At 41.3% G+C, this 15,488-nt stretch overlaps 1 protein-coding gene across 4 annotated transcripts in view; it reads left to right on the top strand.

Moving 5' to 3' along the window:
- Positions 1-15,488, top strand: part of KCNIP4 (potassium voltage-gated channel interacting protein 4) — a 540,146-nt gene that overhangs the window by 492,486 nt on the left and 32,172 nt on the right. For all 4 annotated transcript variants that reach the window (XM_004616544.2, XM_004616543.2, XM_055139126.1 and 1 more), the window contains exon 3: positions 12,926-12,995. In XM_004616544.2, the coding sequence (XP_004616601.1) occupies positions 12,926-12,995 (70 nt within the window). The remainder of the gene's footprint in view (positions 1-12,925; positions 12,996-15,488) is intronic.

Below are 15,488 nucleotides of genomic sequence, written 5' to 3'. Positions count from 1 at the left end.
GTCCTTGTGTGAGGCCCGTGTCCTACCTGCTGTACCACCTGTCCAGCCCTCCCACCCCATGCACCCCCCTTATTTATTTTTGTTCTCAGTTGTAGCACTTGCCTTGTATGGAGGCAACTGAAGAAGTGCTTCATCATGAATTTCACACTTAAGTCCCAGTCCAACTTCCTGGCATGAGTCTGAAGTTGGAGATGTTTCTTAAACCCTTCTTATATTATTTCTCACAAAGTGAGTGAGAAATAAGTCACTTGTTCCACTTGTTAGCGAGCTTGATGAGAACCCAGATCTCCTGTACAGGCTAATTCAGGTGCCCAGAAGGTCACACGTGAACATTTGACATGTCTTGCCTTGGTCTTCCACCACCTCTCCTTTGAAGAGATTTTTTTCCAAAAATATGAATTGAACCAATCAACAACTTAAGCACATCTGTAAAACCAAGATTCCATTTGTTGGCCTGGTAGATCGTCTATCATATTTGTCAGCTGACAATAAAATAAACTGCTTTTCATTTTCTCCTTCTGTAGAGGAAGGTCATCAAAGAACAAAAGGGCTATTACTCTCCTTGAAGACCAGGAACCAAAAAACTAACAAGTTCATCTGGCAGACACAATGAGGGACATGTGACCCTCATATAGAAACCAAGAGGCCAGCACGGGCTGGAGCGATTATACAGTGGGTATGGTGTGTGTCTTGCATGCAGCTGACCCAGGTTCAATCCCCAGCACCCCACATGGTCTCCCGAGCAACACCAGGAGTAGCTCCTTAGTTCAGAGCTAGGAGTAACCCCTGAGCATTGACAGGTGTTACCTCAAAAAGCAAAAACAGGGGGGCCATAACACGAAGAACTCCTCAAAGAGCTAAAATCTAGCCAACTCAGTAAATGATGAAAAAACAAGCAGAGAGAAGGAGATAGTTGCAAAGCTTTAGGACACATATCCTTGTACAATGGTGCCTGTTCATGCACAGGCATATTTACCGTTATCTTAGTGTTTTATTCCTTATGAATGAAACATTGCATGGTTCTTCTAAGCAGATTTTCTTTTTTCCCAACATAATTAGGCTAACGTCCTGTCAATTTGAGAGTGATATAATGAATTCATAAAATTAGTATCATTAGGCTGATGTCATGCCAATTTGAAAATGATCCAATTAATTCAGAAAATCTGCATAGTGACCTTGGTGATAGAAGAAATAAGTATGGATGGGGCAGACCTCAGAATATGAAATTTCACCCATGCTATTCATTAAAAAAATCTATGTGATTTCAGTGACAACTGGTTCTGTACACTCTGAACATTGGCAGAACCATTTCCTTCAGGATTTAACTGATAGTATAGGCACCAGTTTTGTTCAAGATAGCACAAAATTTGCACGTTATGATTTGTTTGTTTGGGGGCCACATCTAGCAATACTCAGGGGTTACTTCTGGCTATGTGCCCAAGAATCACTCGTGGCAGTGCTCAGGAGACCAGTGGGATTCCTAGGATAGAATCAGGATCAGCCACATATAAGGCAAGTATCCTACCTGCTGTACCATTGCTCTTACCCCCAAGATTTTGGTCTCCTGGTATTAAATATAAATTTCACATTGGAAAAAAAATAGTAGGGAAAGGACTGGAGCAATAGTACAATGGGTAGGGCACTTGCCTTTCACATAGCTGACCCAGTTTGATCCCTGACACCCCAGGATACTTCGAGCCCACTAGGAGTGATTCCTGAGCACAGAGCCAAGAGTAAGTCCTGAGCACTGTTGGGTGTGTCTCTCCATCTCAACTACCACCAAAAAAATATTTTAGGGAAAAATTATTTCAGGGAAATATTATTTTAGAGAAATTTTAGCCTGCATAATACAGGAAAGGAACTGAAAGCTGGTGATAGCTAAGGACATCCCACTGCCGTGAAAATGTGGACATATTATGAGTCACCCACATCCTTTTGCTCCCCAGATTTAACTAAGTTGACCCCAGGAGAGTATCAGGGAACACAGAAGGTGCTTACTGCAAATTTTGGAAGTAACAAAATATTCAACATATTTCCAGCTTTGACTTTGGGGCTTTTGTTTTGGGATTACGTCATACCCAGCGGTGCTCAGGGCTTACTCCTGGCTCTGGACCTGGGCAAGGAGGTCTCTCGGGGGGGGGGGGTGGGGTGGGGTGGGGGGGGACAGTATAGCTATTGGACCTGGACCTGGGCCGTCTGTACACAAAGCATGTGTTCATCCCATTAAGCTCTCTCTGCGGCCCGTCAAGTTCCTTTTTCCCCACACACTGTATATTTTGATTTTTGTTTGTTTTACTTAATGGGTATTCCAGTGTTTGAGGGAGTCGGCCTGAAGACGAGGAATGTTGGATAAAGAGAGGATCATCATTTACGGGTTTGACCATTGTGAAGCATTAGAGAGAAATTGCAAGCTAGTCCTGGTTCTTACTCTGAGGTGGGTCTCCCAAAAGATCGGCTTTTCTAAGGATGCCCAGAGTAGGCCTGCTTTAGTTAGTATCACCTTGACACAGAATCTCCGGATAGACCAAAGCCCTGTGGACCTCACATGGTCTGTCCTACTGACCAAGGAACGCAGATGGTTTTGATCACTGAAGTCTTTGTAGGATGAGCGAAGTTCTTTCCTGTCTCAGCTCTTTGCCTTTTCTAAATGGAAGAAGTAATTTATGCTCCCCAATTTCTGACCAAAAAGAATATCAGGGACCAGAAGTTTACCAGTGAATGGGTCCTCCCTGACAAACTCATCTGTATTTTCTTAGAGTAAAGATGGGTTATGGCCTTGTTGTGTGCAACTTCCCTGTCAGTGAGGCCCTCGGGCTTGAAGCATCAGAGAGATAGCCTGGATCCACCCTATTTCTGTTAGATTTACTGCCATAAAAATTCTCCCTGCATGTGTTAGTAACTTGAATGTTGCTTTGCTCACCTACGTGTTGCTGTTTTGATGACCTGCTCAGCTTGGAAAGAACCTAGGAGTGGGAGGTGGGGGGTTCCCTTCTGCAGGCCAGTGTGAAGGACTAGCTTTGATACTCGGAAAACTGAGGGGTAGCCCTATGAGTTATGAATGACCTGCGTATACCGTGTCGAACACAGGAAGGCTTTTTATTTATTCTTTGTGTGGACATTGGAGGGTTTCTTTTCTCCCAGGTGGTCTTCTATATGAGAAACAGCCCTGAAGACCAAAGAGTGGACAAAGGATTGTGAACCCTAAAGATGGAAAGGCTGACCTTGGGTGACGCCTGTGACAGTAAGGGGATCATTGTCATGGGATTTCAGTTCCAGGGACATATTAGACAAAACTCTGACTCTGCCAGGGACAAGCTCGAACCCAACATTCTTCATAACTGTGGGCTGTCTCTGGTAGTAGCCGGGACAGGCATGTATGAGAGAGGAGGGGGTTCCCAAAAGCACAACACAGGGCGCTGATAAGTGGGTAGGCAGAATAAAAGAGTCACCGGCTTTGAAATACACTGAGCTCTAAAATCTCACACCTGTTTTTTCACAAAATCTGTCAGGACAGGTTGATTTCTAATGTTTTTGGGGGGTGGAGTACACCCATTGTGCTCAGACCTTACTCCTGACTCTGCACTCAAGAATCACCCCCGGTGGGCTTCAAGGCCCAAATGGGATGCCAGGGATCAAACATGAGTCAGATGTGTGCAAAGCCCCCTCTGTATTATCTCTCTGACCCCTATTTTCAACCTCTTAAAAAAAACTGGTGGAGTATCATTCCAGAATCAACATTATTAATACACTCTTTTCTAATCATCTCAGGGCTCCGTAAAGATTGATCCCTGCCTTCCAGGCATTTACCCAGATTTAAAGGAGCAGAAAGTCCACAACATCTAGTAATACTAGACGTTTGAGTAGGGCAGGACACCATTTACGTGGTGGAGATCCTCGAATTGTAGAATGCTAGGGACATCTTTCTTGTCATGCTAAGAGAGTGACTTTTCAGAGCAAGCCCCATTCCAAATGAGGGAATGGAGAAGTGGAAATTTGATTTGAAAGAAACTATGCTTTCCCAATTGGATCAGGTATGAAGCGGGGTGGAATAATATGTAAAGACAGTCATACTTTCTGATTATAGGTCTCTGTGAATGAAACCTCCCATCCATCAACTCTATAGTATGGGAAAATTCGCTTCATCTGTCTTGTGAAAGGCATCTTTGTGGAAGGGACTCAGGTGTTATGTTTTAACAATTCAATCAGCTCATGAATGGTAGATAATAAAAGAAAATCCAAAAGATATAAGGTTTTGTTGGCTTTAAAATAGTATACAAAAACTGTTTAATAAGCTCCTATTTTATAAATGTAGAAAATAAAATCTATTTTTCCCAAATATCAAATACATATCAAAAGTTATAGGATATATTGATAGCATGTAACCAAGAAAAAATTATTATGCTAACCCTTATGGGTTGGCAGGGTGGGTAGGTGGATTGGGGGGACACTCAGATACCAGAATTTATCTATAGTAATTGAATAGTGTCTATGTGTAACTGACTTGAAAATTGGCAAGTCATTTTAAATTCTGATTTTGAAAAAGGGCAAAAAATAAACAGTAGAACACATACACAAAATAAGAGCTTCATGGTTTATGATTAAATTTTCTTAAACAAATGTGTTCATGTTTTATGCAGACAATTGCATTCTCAGATGAATTCCATATATTCCTTCAACATGTATACAGTAAAACTACTTAGGCACTGTACATGAGAAGAATTGTTTTTATCCTTCCCTGACATGACTGTCAGAATATTAGTCAATAGCAAAATCACAGTGGCTACAAATGCTAAGGCATAGATTTCTCATTCCTGCTCGTTATGCCTGTCTGGTCAGCAGAGACCTTTATGTGCTGATGTCTGCAAAAATTCCTACTCATGGGGCAGCCACCATCTCTCTGCTGGTTGTTGCTTCAGGGAGAAAAGAGAGCTTTGGCATGTCTGTTATCACCAATAAAATGCTATAAAACCCAATGCCTTGTCTACAAAGATTCTGATCACAGTTCTGATAGGAGCAAAATATGGTTCCTTGCAACACCAAGCAATTCTTGACACCAGTGGGGAGCCCTACAATTCAACTGATGCTATCTACCTGGAAAGAGTGGAGACAGTGACAACTTGCAAAGGTTAAGACCACTCCCTATGTTTAATGACAATCACACACCCAGGATTTGGGGTACCTGTGATTCTGACCACCTGGCGATAAATCAGAGCTTTATACAGTCAACTCTCTTCAGTTTAATGATATTGGAAAATCAAACTCAGATAACCTGTGTCCATCTCACTAGGTTACCTACTTATTATAATAAAGAGAATCAGGAACGGGGCAAGGCAGGCAGAAGGAAAATGTGTTTTGGTGTCTTCTTGTGCTCTTCTTCCCTCTAACTTCTGCTCTGTTCAACCCGGAAGCTCTCTGAATTTTATCCTTTTGGGTTTGGATGGAGGAATCATTACTGAGCCATGAGTGTCTAAATCTTCATCTTCAGCATCCCAGTCCCCTCATCACATGGTTCTCTGCCCTGCTCCCAACCCACCTCCTGAAACACGAGATGCCTTTGTTTTTCTCTTGCCATTTAGGAAATTCTAAGAATTTTAGAAGCTCTTTGCCAGAAATTAGGATAAATACCAAGTATAGACTTTTTTTTTTATAAGTCAGAGTGTCCCAGTGTCGATTCTGCTTTGTATTCATTGGGAACATTTGCCTTCAGGGTCCCAGAAACCCTTTCTGCCTCTGTGTTCAGAAAACAAAGGGACTGATTGAAAACTAGTTCAAAAGACTAGACACATAAAATTCTGGTTTCCTGGCCTCAACCAACTCAGCTATTCCTTGTTTATGTAGTTCACAGGTTACAGTTGCATTGTCTTCAAAATGTTGTGAATGCTTGCTAGCTTATTTTTATAAACTTGTGCATAGTCCACTTTAAGTATAGAATCTGAATTATTCTATTTTATAAAGTAAATGCCTCCATTTATCTTTGTCTGCTTTTTGTGTCACATCCATTGAAGCTCAGGTGTTACTCCTGGCTCCATACTCAGGAATTACTTTAGTGGTGCCAGGGATCAAACCCAGGTCAGCCGCATGCAAGGCAAATTCTCTACCCATTGTATAATCACTCCAGCCCCTCAAGAAAGTAACTTCCTCTAAGGACAGCCAAGTTACCTGGCATCTATTTTGCCAGGGGAATAAATTCTCATTTTATAAGGGGAGTGATATGAATCTCCTTCTTTTCTTCTCCTATTTGAGTGCCCAGTGCTCAGTATTAATATTTTCTTTCTATAGCTTTGCCCACAATATTTTTATCAAAAAGGTGAAAGTCTACTTCTCTTGTCAGTAAGAATAACTAAATGGACAGATATTAACCCAAAATAGATACCATGAAGTTTCTGTTGGTAGAAACCCAAGGATTTTGAGTTAAAGCACTTTACAAAAAATGGCAGATATAACCTTATCAACAGAGGTGGAGATGGAAGCTGATGAATTACATAATTGTTTAAGTTATTGATGATATCAATGTCATAAAAGAACCTCAAAGAACCAATTATTTCCAAAACATATTTATTTCTTTTCAAAAACACTTTTAATCCTTTTGTTTATTCCCCTGATATATTGTTACCATGATTTTTCATTTATATCTGAAGAGGTATCTCTAAATGGTCAATAAAAGTTTTGAACCTGAGTTGGTGATATAGTCCAGAACAGGGTCATTTAAGAAAATGGGAGACTGTTTCTGGCAGACTGGGCAAATATTAAGAAAATGTATTTACTTGCATATTCTGATAGCTATTTCTAAAGCATTCTACCAGATCTCTGAAAGATTTCGAATAAATATTGAAAGACTTTTTATAAGGTAAAATATAAAAGTCATGATGCACCTCAAAAATAATTTAGCAGTTTCCTATGTGAACACAGATCTCTCTTCAAAGCACTTTCTTCACGTGTTTCATGAACTACTGAATTTCTTATACAATCAGCTAAGCATTACTAGGGAAAATGTTCCTTGAAATAAATGAATAAAAGGCTCCTGGGTGTCTACTGACATTTATTTCCAGTATGGTGGCCTTTATTCTTCCCCGCTGTCATTTACAATCACAGTTATTCCCCTGCCTTTGAGAGTAAACTCTGAAAGTATTAGATAGAGTAGATTCAATTTATAATGCTAGAGTAGGAGGCATAACTCATATATGCCTCATAACACCCATTGAATTATATCCAAAGAGCGCTCTACTGGGCTCACCCAATATGATGAATTTAATTTAACCCTGGTATAGCCACATGGATATTAGAGCAATTTGTCCTGTGTGATGGAGACTGGCTTGCCAAATTCTGGATTATTGCTCTTATGCTAAACAGCTAATGTTTAATGAGCAAGTAAAATGGGCGAAGGAGGTCAAGGTAATAACAACATACATTATCTTACCAATTCTCAAAACAACCTTTTGAGATTAATAGTTATCCCCTTGTTGCTGTGAAAACAATGAAACTCCAATTAAGCAATGTGCCTGAAAGGATATAGTTTTAAAATCACACAGCATAGTTTTAATCCAGGTCTTCTATTTAAACCCAGAGCATAGGAGCATAAGTGTTTTACTAGATTACCCTAAATACCACCTAACAGAGTATATAAACCATTTTACAGACAGAAGCATTTGTGAGATTAACTCATCACTTTAGACCTCAGAAAACTCAGGCTCAGAGAAAAGCTCAGAAACACACCTTGTGGCTCATGGGCAATTCCTGAACCTTTTAAGCTCAAGGATGGCATTAAACTGGATTATCTCTAAAGCTGCTTTAATGCTCTACTTCCTGATTCTGTGAGAAATAGACTATTTTCTTCCCTGCTCTAATTATGGGAATGTGGGTAATTTTTCTCTAAATTAATTTGGTCATTTGTAGAGGGGAGAGAGAGAGAGAGACAGACAGAGAGAGAGAGAGAGAGAGAGAGAGAGAGAGAGAGAGAGAGAGAGAGAGATTCGGCATCTGTTAAAACAAAACAACCAAAATGGAGTCATTTACGCTAAGTCTCATCTTACCAAACAAGGCTGAATTACAGCGTTAGTTCCCCCTGATGTATAATACCAAATGAGTCCATCAGAAGCAACTGACTAGCTCTAGTTAGGTCACCAGCCTATTAGATCCCCACCATACCCTAAGGAAAGAAATCTCGCAATAATCAACTCTTTTTTTAAATCTTCCTAGTTACTGTTTCCTTCTTACTGCTCCCTTCTGTCTACAACTTTTTTAGAGCTCCTTTCTTTTTGCTAAACTGGCTGTTACCCGATTTGCATTAATTTTTGTCCCAAGAAGCTCCAATTGCCAACCATTCACCAGATGGGAGCTTTTGTCTTCTCCCTGAGTGCATGAGCTTTTCCTCATTGTTTGAGGGGGACATATACAGTGAATCTGCAATGATGTGCACCACACAAGACCGGATTCTAAACACCAGATATGCACACTCCTCAGTGTTCCTGCTCTAAGCACCATATACTCAAGACTCCTCAAGGTTCTTTCTCCTCCTTGTGGATGAAACAGTCATGGGATGTTTAGAGAATACACAAACGTGGCCAACTTTCAATTAGTCTCTGTCTCTCAGTGACTCACAGGAGATGCAGACACTATTAGTGCATCACCCAAGAAGGTTAGATGCACACAAGGTAGACTCTAGACTTTTCAAACTATTACCAGTTGTGAAGTGTGTTTGTGACAGCAGCAAGAGTTAGTATAGTGGATACTGCCACGTTGTTGATATACATTTGCCGTACTCACAGCCTATCCAAACTCACTCTGGAATGAAATTTAGGGAAGCCACCTTTGTGAACAAACCACCTTACCAAATAATTTATTAAAAGGTGAGAGTTTATCTTTTGTCCTCCTTCGTAGGTGCTAAAGACTAAAACATACAGAATGAGGTTACTACATTTCATCCGAATGCAGTAAACTGCAATATTTCATATAGGAAATAATTAGCACACATAAAAGATCATCACTCTCGGGATTGAGATTTTTATCCTGTTTTGTTTTCCTACTTAGATATAGGTCCCCTAGGGCAGGGCCTCAGACTTGCTTTTGAAGCTGCTCCAACTGTAGTTAGAAATCAAAGCCAGCCAACCATCTTGCTGTGGACAGCTGTCCCTTCACTTCCCATCTTCATCTCTTGCTAGAATCATTGCATCTCAGAGGCATATTTCCAGCTATGACCTTGGACAAATTCAGCACCTGGTGGCAGCGAGCCATCTCCCTGCTCTCTTCTTCCCACCCCAAGCAGATGGTTCAGCTATAAATAGCCATAAATCACAATTGCTATGTGTGAGAGTTTCCAGCTACAAAATGCTTATTTATTCTTAAAATTGCTGCTGTTGCTGCCGACAGGAGTTATCTGATCTATCTACAAAACCATCCAAAAGTAGATGATGAATCTAGCAAAAACTATTGTGGGATTAATTCTCTAAGTGCCCTCTTCTTTCCTATTTGAAGTCACAGATGATCCATTTGTGGATATATTATTCAGGATTCTCCAGAGAAGCACAACCATGTCATGAGCTTATAAACAGAAAGAACTTTATTTTAAGGAATCAACTCATGGGATTTTTTGTCACTAGATCTAGATATTATGGATTTGGACAGAAAAGGGTCAGGAAGAAGAAACACTGAAAAAAAATAAAGTTCAAATTTGAAGGCAGTTTGTTGTAGAATTGGGAAGAACTGAGATTGAAGAGGAAGCCCATTGGCCTTTAGTTCAGGAACCAGAAGAACCGTGGCTGAGAATTAAGTTCAAAGGCTTTATGATAGAGAGTTCCTTTTTGTTTGGGGAGGGTCAATCTTTTGTTCAATCTAGGCTTTCCACGGATTACATTTGGTCCAGCCACAGTATGGAGGGAAACTTAATATACTCAGAGTCTACTGACTCATCCATCTGTTTTTATTGAGGCAACACTGTTCTACAAGAGTGGAATGTTGGCACACTTCAGGGGTTCCGTGTTAGTACCCCACAGTCATCATCAAAGTGCTAATATCCCTTCACTGCAGTCCACGGGACCCTTTCAATCCACTCAGCCCTACAAAACACACTTAACAATCTCAGTTCTATAGTCTAAGGTTTTTTTAATTTCATTACACACTGTTCATTCTCTTGCTTTGTTTCTTTCTATACACCTCTGAATAAAATTATTCAGTATTTGTCTTTCTTTAAACATTAATCTCTTCAAAAACACCCTGGAAGAAACTTCCAGAGTTATGTTTGATCATTTGCATAGGTCTCATGGCCTAGGCAAGTTGACAGATAAAATTAACTTTATGGTTTGTTTGATTTTGGGGTGGATTTTTTGTTGTTGCTGTTGTTCTAGTCTTCTTAGATCCTTGGGGCTATTATTGCTTCCACAACATTTATCAAAACCAAAACATCTTGTTATCCCAAGCCTGCAACCCAGCTCACCCACTAATTATCAATTTTTCCCTGAAACCTCCAGTTCTACCTCCCTGCCTGGCAGTAGATCCACATTCAATTACTTTTAGGATCAAATGGGAGAACTATAGGTTGCCCATCTCTGTGAATACATATTCACATTGAAACTGCGGTTCAAAGTTTAGCTTATGTATCGGAGTTCTACTCTTAAAACTAACAATAAGAAGATAGAAATGCCCTCCTGTGAAGCATGTTACAGCTGTGGGCAAATAGAATAAAGACCAGATTGCTAAAGGAAGTGTCTTCCTGGAAGGACCAGGATATTAAGGAGTCAGAGAAACTTACAAGGCCATCATGCATGATGTTGGAAGATCCCACAGTCTCACAGTTAAAGTTCACAAAATTTTCTTGCTAGGTTGAAAGTCAAGAAAGTAGGCATGGGACTGGAGCGATAGCACAGCGGGTAGGGTGTTTGCCTTGCACGAAGCCAAACCAGGTTCGATTCCCAGCATCCCACATGGTGCCCTGAGCACCGCCAGGAGTAATTCCTGAGCACAGAGCCAGGAGTAACCCCTGTGCATCACCGGGTGTAACCCAAAAAGCAAAAAAAAAAAAAAGAAAAAAAAAAGAAAAAGAAAGTAGGCAGACCCGGACTCTGTGCCCATGAATCCTGGAGAGATGCCAAGTAGCATGGGGGGGTGGGGGGTGGTGCTGTGACAACTGAAGCCAAGAGACCCCAGGTGAGACAGAGCTGTTAAAGAGATGCTCGTGTAAGAACCAGACAGGGCTTCTCATTCCCAGCTTCAGTGTCTCTTGAGCATCTCCTGTGACCTCAGGTTGGATGATTGAGTTTGAAGTTGCTGCAGCCATAACTCTCCTCTGCCTCAGAGCTACTGTTCTTGCAACTGCAACACCTGGATAGTGTATGCACTCACACTGCTCTATGGTTAGCTTCCTCGGGCCTCATTTTCTCAGCAAGGTTCAAGAGCTTGCTGAAAATTCCATATAATTTCTCAATTTTTAAAAAATGGTGCCAGGAGTAACCCCTGAGCATTGCCAGGTGTGACCCCCAAAGTAGCACTGTAGCACTGTTGTCCCGTTGTTCATTGATTTGCTCGAGCGGACACCAGTAATGTCTTCATTGTGAGACTTGTGGTACTGTTTTTGGCATATCAAATACGCCACAGGTAGCTTGCCAGGCTCTGCTATATGGGCAGGATACTCTCGGTAGCTTGCCAGGCTCTCTGAAAGGTATGGAGGAATCGAACCTGGTTCAGCCGCATGCAAGGCAAACACACTACCCGCTGTGCTATCACTCCAGTCTGCAAAAGTAAAAGAATAAAATAAAATAAAATAAAATAAAAAAGATGCCAGGCTCAGGGATGCAGGGATATGGCTCACAGGGTGGGGCATAAGCCCAGCATGCACAAGATTCTAAGGTTGCCCCATATTGCCTTGGCAGAATCCTACTGCTGAGTCCAAGCACTTGAGCCACCCTGACCCATTGGCCTTTGTGAGTTGTCCCGAGGGGCCCTACGCAGTGATCGCAAGCCCATATTCTCGCCCTAGAAGGTCTGCCCTCTAGTTTCCTAGGCCTCAAAGCTTCCATGTCTTATATAACTCTACGGGGAACCAAGGTGGCGAGTCAGTACACCCAGGGCTGCTGATTCTCAGACCCTTCTCTCCAGACATGGAGAAGTTCTCGAAATCCTGACTCACTTAAAGACGCTGGTGGAAAATCGAGGGTGCTTTGGTGGTTGAGTTGAAGTAACAGAATACAACGACCATCAATTTGACATTATTGTCATTGTGCGACCTCAGCCACAACAGTGAAAAATAAAAGTTCATTTCTTAAAGTTTAAGTCATTGCACACTTGTAACTAGTTAGTAGGAATTGAATTCTTATTCATTATTCAACTTTAAGGGCCTCTTTAAACTCAAGTAGGACACCCTCACTTTCTCACCAAGGTAAAGATTTTGTGGGTCCAACAAACCTCCAAAGGATGTAGCCCCAAGATTCAGCAAAGACCATGTGTAAACATTTTGCAGCATACTTGCTGTATGGAAAACACCTAATTTTCTCTTCCCTTATTAATGATAAACACCCAGCAATGCTAAGACCTTGCTCCTAATTCAGTGCTCAGGAATCACTCCTGGTGGTGCTTGGTAGACCAGCTAGGATGAACCCAGGTTGGCTACATGCAAGGTAAACACTCTACCTGCTTTACTATCTCTCCAGCCCCCAGCAGGGATTTTTATGGTATCTTTTTTCATATGTGTCAGACCCTTTTAATATCTCTATGCCAACTGTTTTGCATATGCATTTGCGTTTTCTTTTTCTGAGAACTGGAACTGAAAACTTTATAGGGTGCCTTTATTCTCTTTGTAATAATGGATGAAGTGTGAGGCAGGCAGGGTGAGGTTGGTGCAGCTTTACAGGATAAACAGTTTTGTTTCAAATTTTGGAAACAAAACTCAGTTTTAGAAACACTTTGCTCATATTGTTTTTCTACCACTTCTTCGTAGGAATGCCCCAGCGGAGTTGTTAATGAAGAAACCTTCAAAGAGATTTACTCGCAGTTCTTTCCACAGGGAGGTGAGTACAGACATGGACTAGTTAAGAGAATCTCTGTTAGAATTATTCTTGCAGTCTTGATTTGGGTTATAGCTTCCTGGCTGCACATTTTTAATCCTCATGAAAAAGATTTGCAGGCAAGTCCGGAAACTATATTGTAAAGTGAACTAACTCATTGCAAGGGATCAAATAGCTCAGCATGCACTCTGGTTTACAACAAATGTGTAGTATTTCTGTTGCCTTAGGCCCTTGTTCAACAAAATTCAAACTTATGTAGTATATAGGTCTCATCTGCCTTTCCCAACTCTCTAAATTAGGATGAATATAATTATCCTCAATTTTCAGATGTGAGATCTGGGACTCTGCAAAGTCAAGCTGTTTTCTCAGGGTCACTGATCCAAAGTGTAGCAGATCTGGGTCAGAACCTAGATTTTCCTGTCCCTTCCCTGGGCGGGCGTTCTTTCTGTCATCTCTCTTTCTCTAACTCCTCACTGTGCTAGAACTTGGGATAAACGGAAATTGACACGAGGCCAAGGACAGACTCAGGCAAGCTCATGGACAAGCATGAAGGACAGGATGCTGCTTAGCTGGCTCTCAAACAATGGCACAGAGGGAGGAGAAACATGTACGCATGTAGGGATGGGAAGCTGAATGAATCATTGGGAACATTAGCCGGGTGCACAGAACATACTTCCACATGCACCCAGTGTCTCACTGGCATGTTAAATCTCCATTTCTCCGTGTGATTTTAGGTATTAAAATAAGGGGGGAGTTGGAGAGGTAGTGCAGAGGTAGGGGTTTATCTTGCATGTGACCGACCTGGGTTTAATTCCCAGCATCCTCTGGACCATAAATAAAGAGCCAGAAGAAAGCTCTGAGCACTGCTGAGGATAGCCCTAAAACCAATTTCTTCTTTGTTTGTTTAATCAGGAGAAAAGTTGGTGATGAGTTAGCATAGGCTTCTATTTTGGTATGAGCTTGTTTAGCCTGTCTTCTGCTGAATTTCCTTTCAGGTAAACATCCTTCTTCTGCAATTTCTAACTGCTCAAATAAAAATTCGTAGTTTAAAGGGCAAGAGAGCTATACCAGGAGGTAAAGCGCCTTACTAATATGAAGCCAGCCCTAGACTTAGCCTCAGTACTGAGTGGTCTCCTAGTACTCACCAGAGGCCACTCAATCCTGAGCACAGAGCTGGTAAAAGCCCCTGAGTACAACCTGGTATGGCCCCAAACTCCCATGCAATGTATAACGTAGTCTGCTTTTATTTGAATATGAGAACACAGATTCTTTGTAGTGAGAACAGAGTGGGAACCTGAACACAGTGTATTTTGGCTCCAGGTAGCCTTGCCTCACATCTAAGGAATCCTGACTATTGAATAGTACACTGAGTGACGTAAAGTCACCTCCCATTCTCCCCAAGCCTCCCCAGCAGAGAGACAGAGAGACGGGGACCACAGCCTGATGGTGGAAATGGCCCGTTTAGTATGGAGCCGCTGACATACTTAGAGGACATCTGAAGGGGTCAGAGGTTTAGACTATATGTCCATGATTTACAGAGGTTAAACATTCCACCAGAGGCAATTCTCTGGGGGAGATAAACTCAAGGAGATGCTTTGTCCCCAGGGATATCTAGATTGCCTTTCTCCTTCCTTCTTATCATATATATCAAACAATTAAGTCAAACAGTTAGTCAATTAATTCTACTTCTTACCAATACTTGCAGTCATTTGGATAAACACAGTAAGAAATAAAGATCCCAAAACTTAGTTCTCTGGGCTCTGTGAACAAGCAAGACTTTTACCATAAATCCCAGACTAAACCCTCAGGCCAGTTCAGCTATTTTTTCCCTCTGGGGGTCCTGTCTCTTAAATCATAATGGCTTGCATCAACATCATGCATTTATGCTTTCTAGAATGTCCCATTTCGATGTTGAGGTAGCTTTGCCACTCACCAGGTTCATCCCAGTCCCAGGGTGGGACCTCCCTTTTGGGGTGCTAGCAACTGAAGCCTGAGTCAAGTAATTATGACCAAGTAATTATGCACAGAAGTAGATATATTTCAGAGTCAATCAATTCCCAAATATTAGGGGCATAGCATTAAGGTCTCTGTGTTTAAGCAATGAATGTTTCTCTTTAGTAAAATATGAAAAACTATAGTGGAAATAGAAAAGCAAGTAATTCACTGCAAGCACAAAAATCCAGAATTACCAGAAAACCAAGATGGACTTGGGGAAAAGTGACAATGAGGTATAAAACACAAAGGAAAGATTAAAGACAAACTCGGGGGATTAGGGATGCTCACAAGAGCACTGTAAGCTTTGCTGGGAGGAAGAAAGGGACAATTCACTGATGAAGCCTAAAACACTTAGGGCTAATATCCAACAGATATCACCATCACTGGATGCTAAAATAATTGAAACAATTATCTTTGTAGTTCTAGACCTCCTTCTTGCTTCCCCACTATGGTTTGTTCTAAACTTGAGCCAGACTGAGCCTATTAAAATGTAAACCAGAT

This window comes from Sorex araneus, chromosome 5, assembly GCF_027595985.1.
Source record: "Sorex araneus isolate mSorAra2 chromosome 5, mSorAra2.pri, whole genome shotgun sequence".
Classification (NCBI taxonomy): domain Eukaryota; kingdom Metazoa; phylum Chordata; class Mammalia; order Eulipotyphla; family Soricidae; genus Sorex; species Sorex araneus.
Note: the sequence above shows the minus strand (reverse complement) of the source record. Positions and strands in the feature narration are given on the sequence as shown.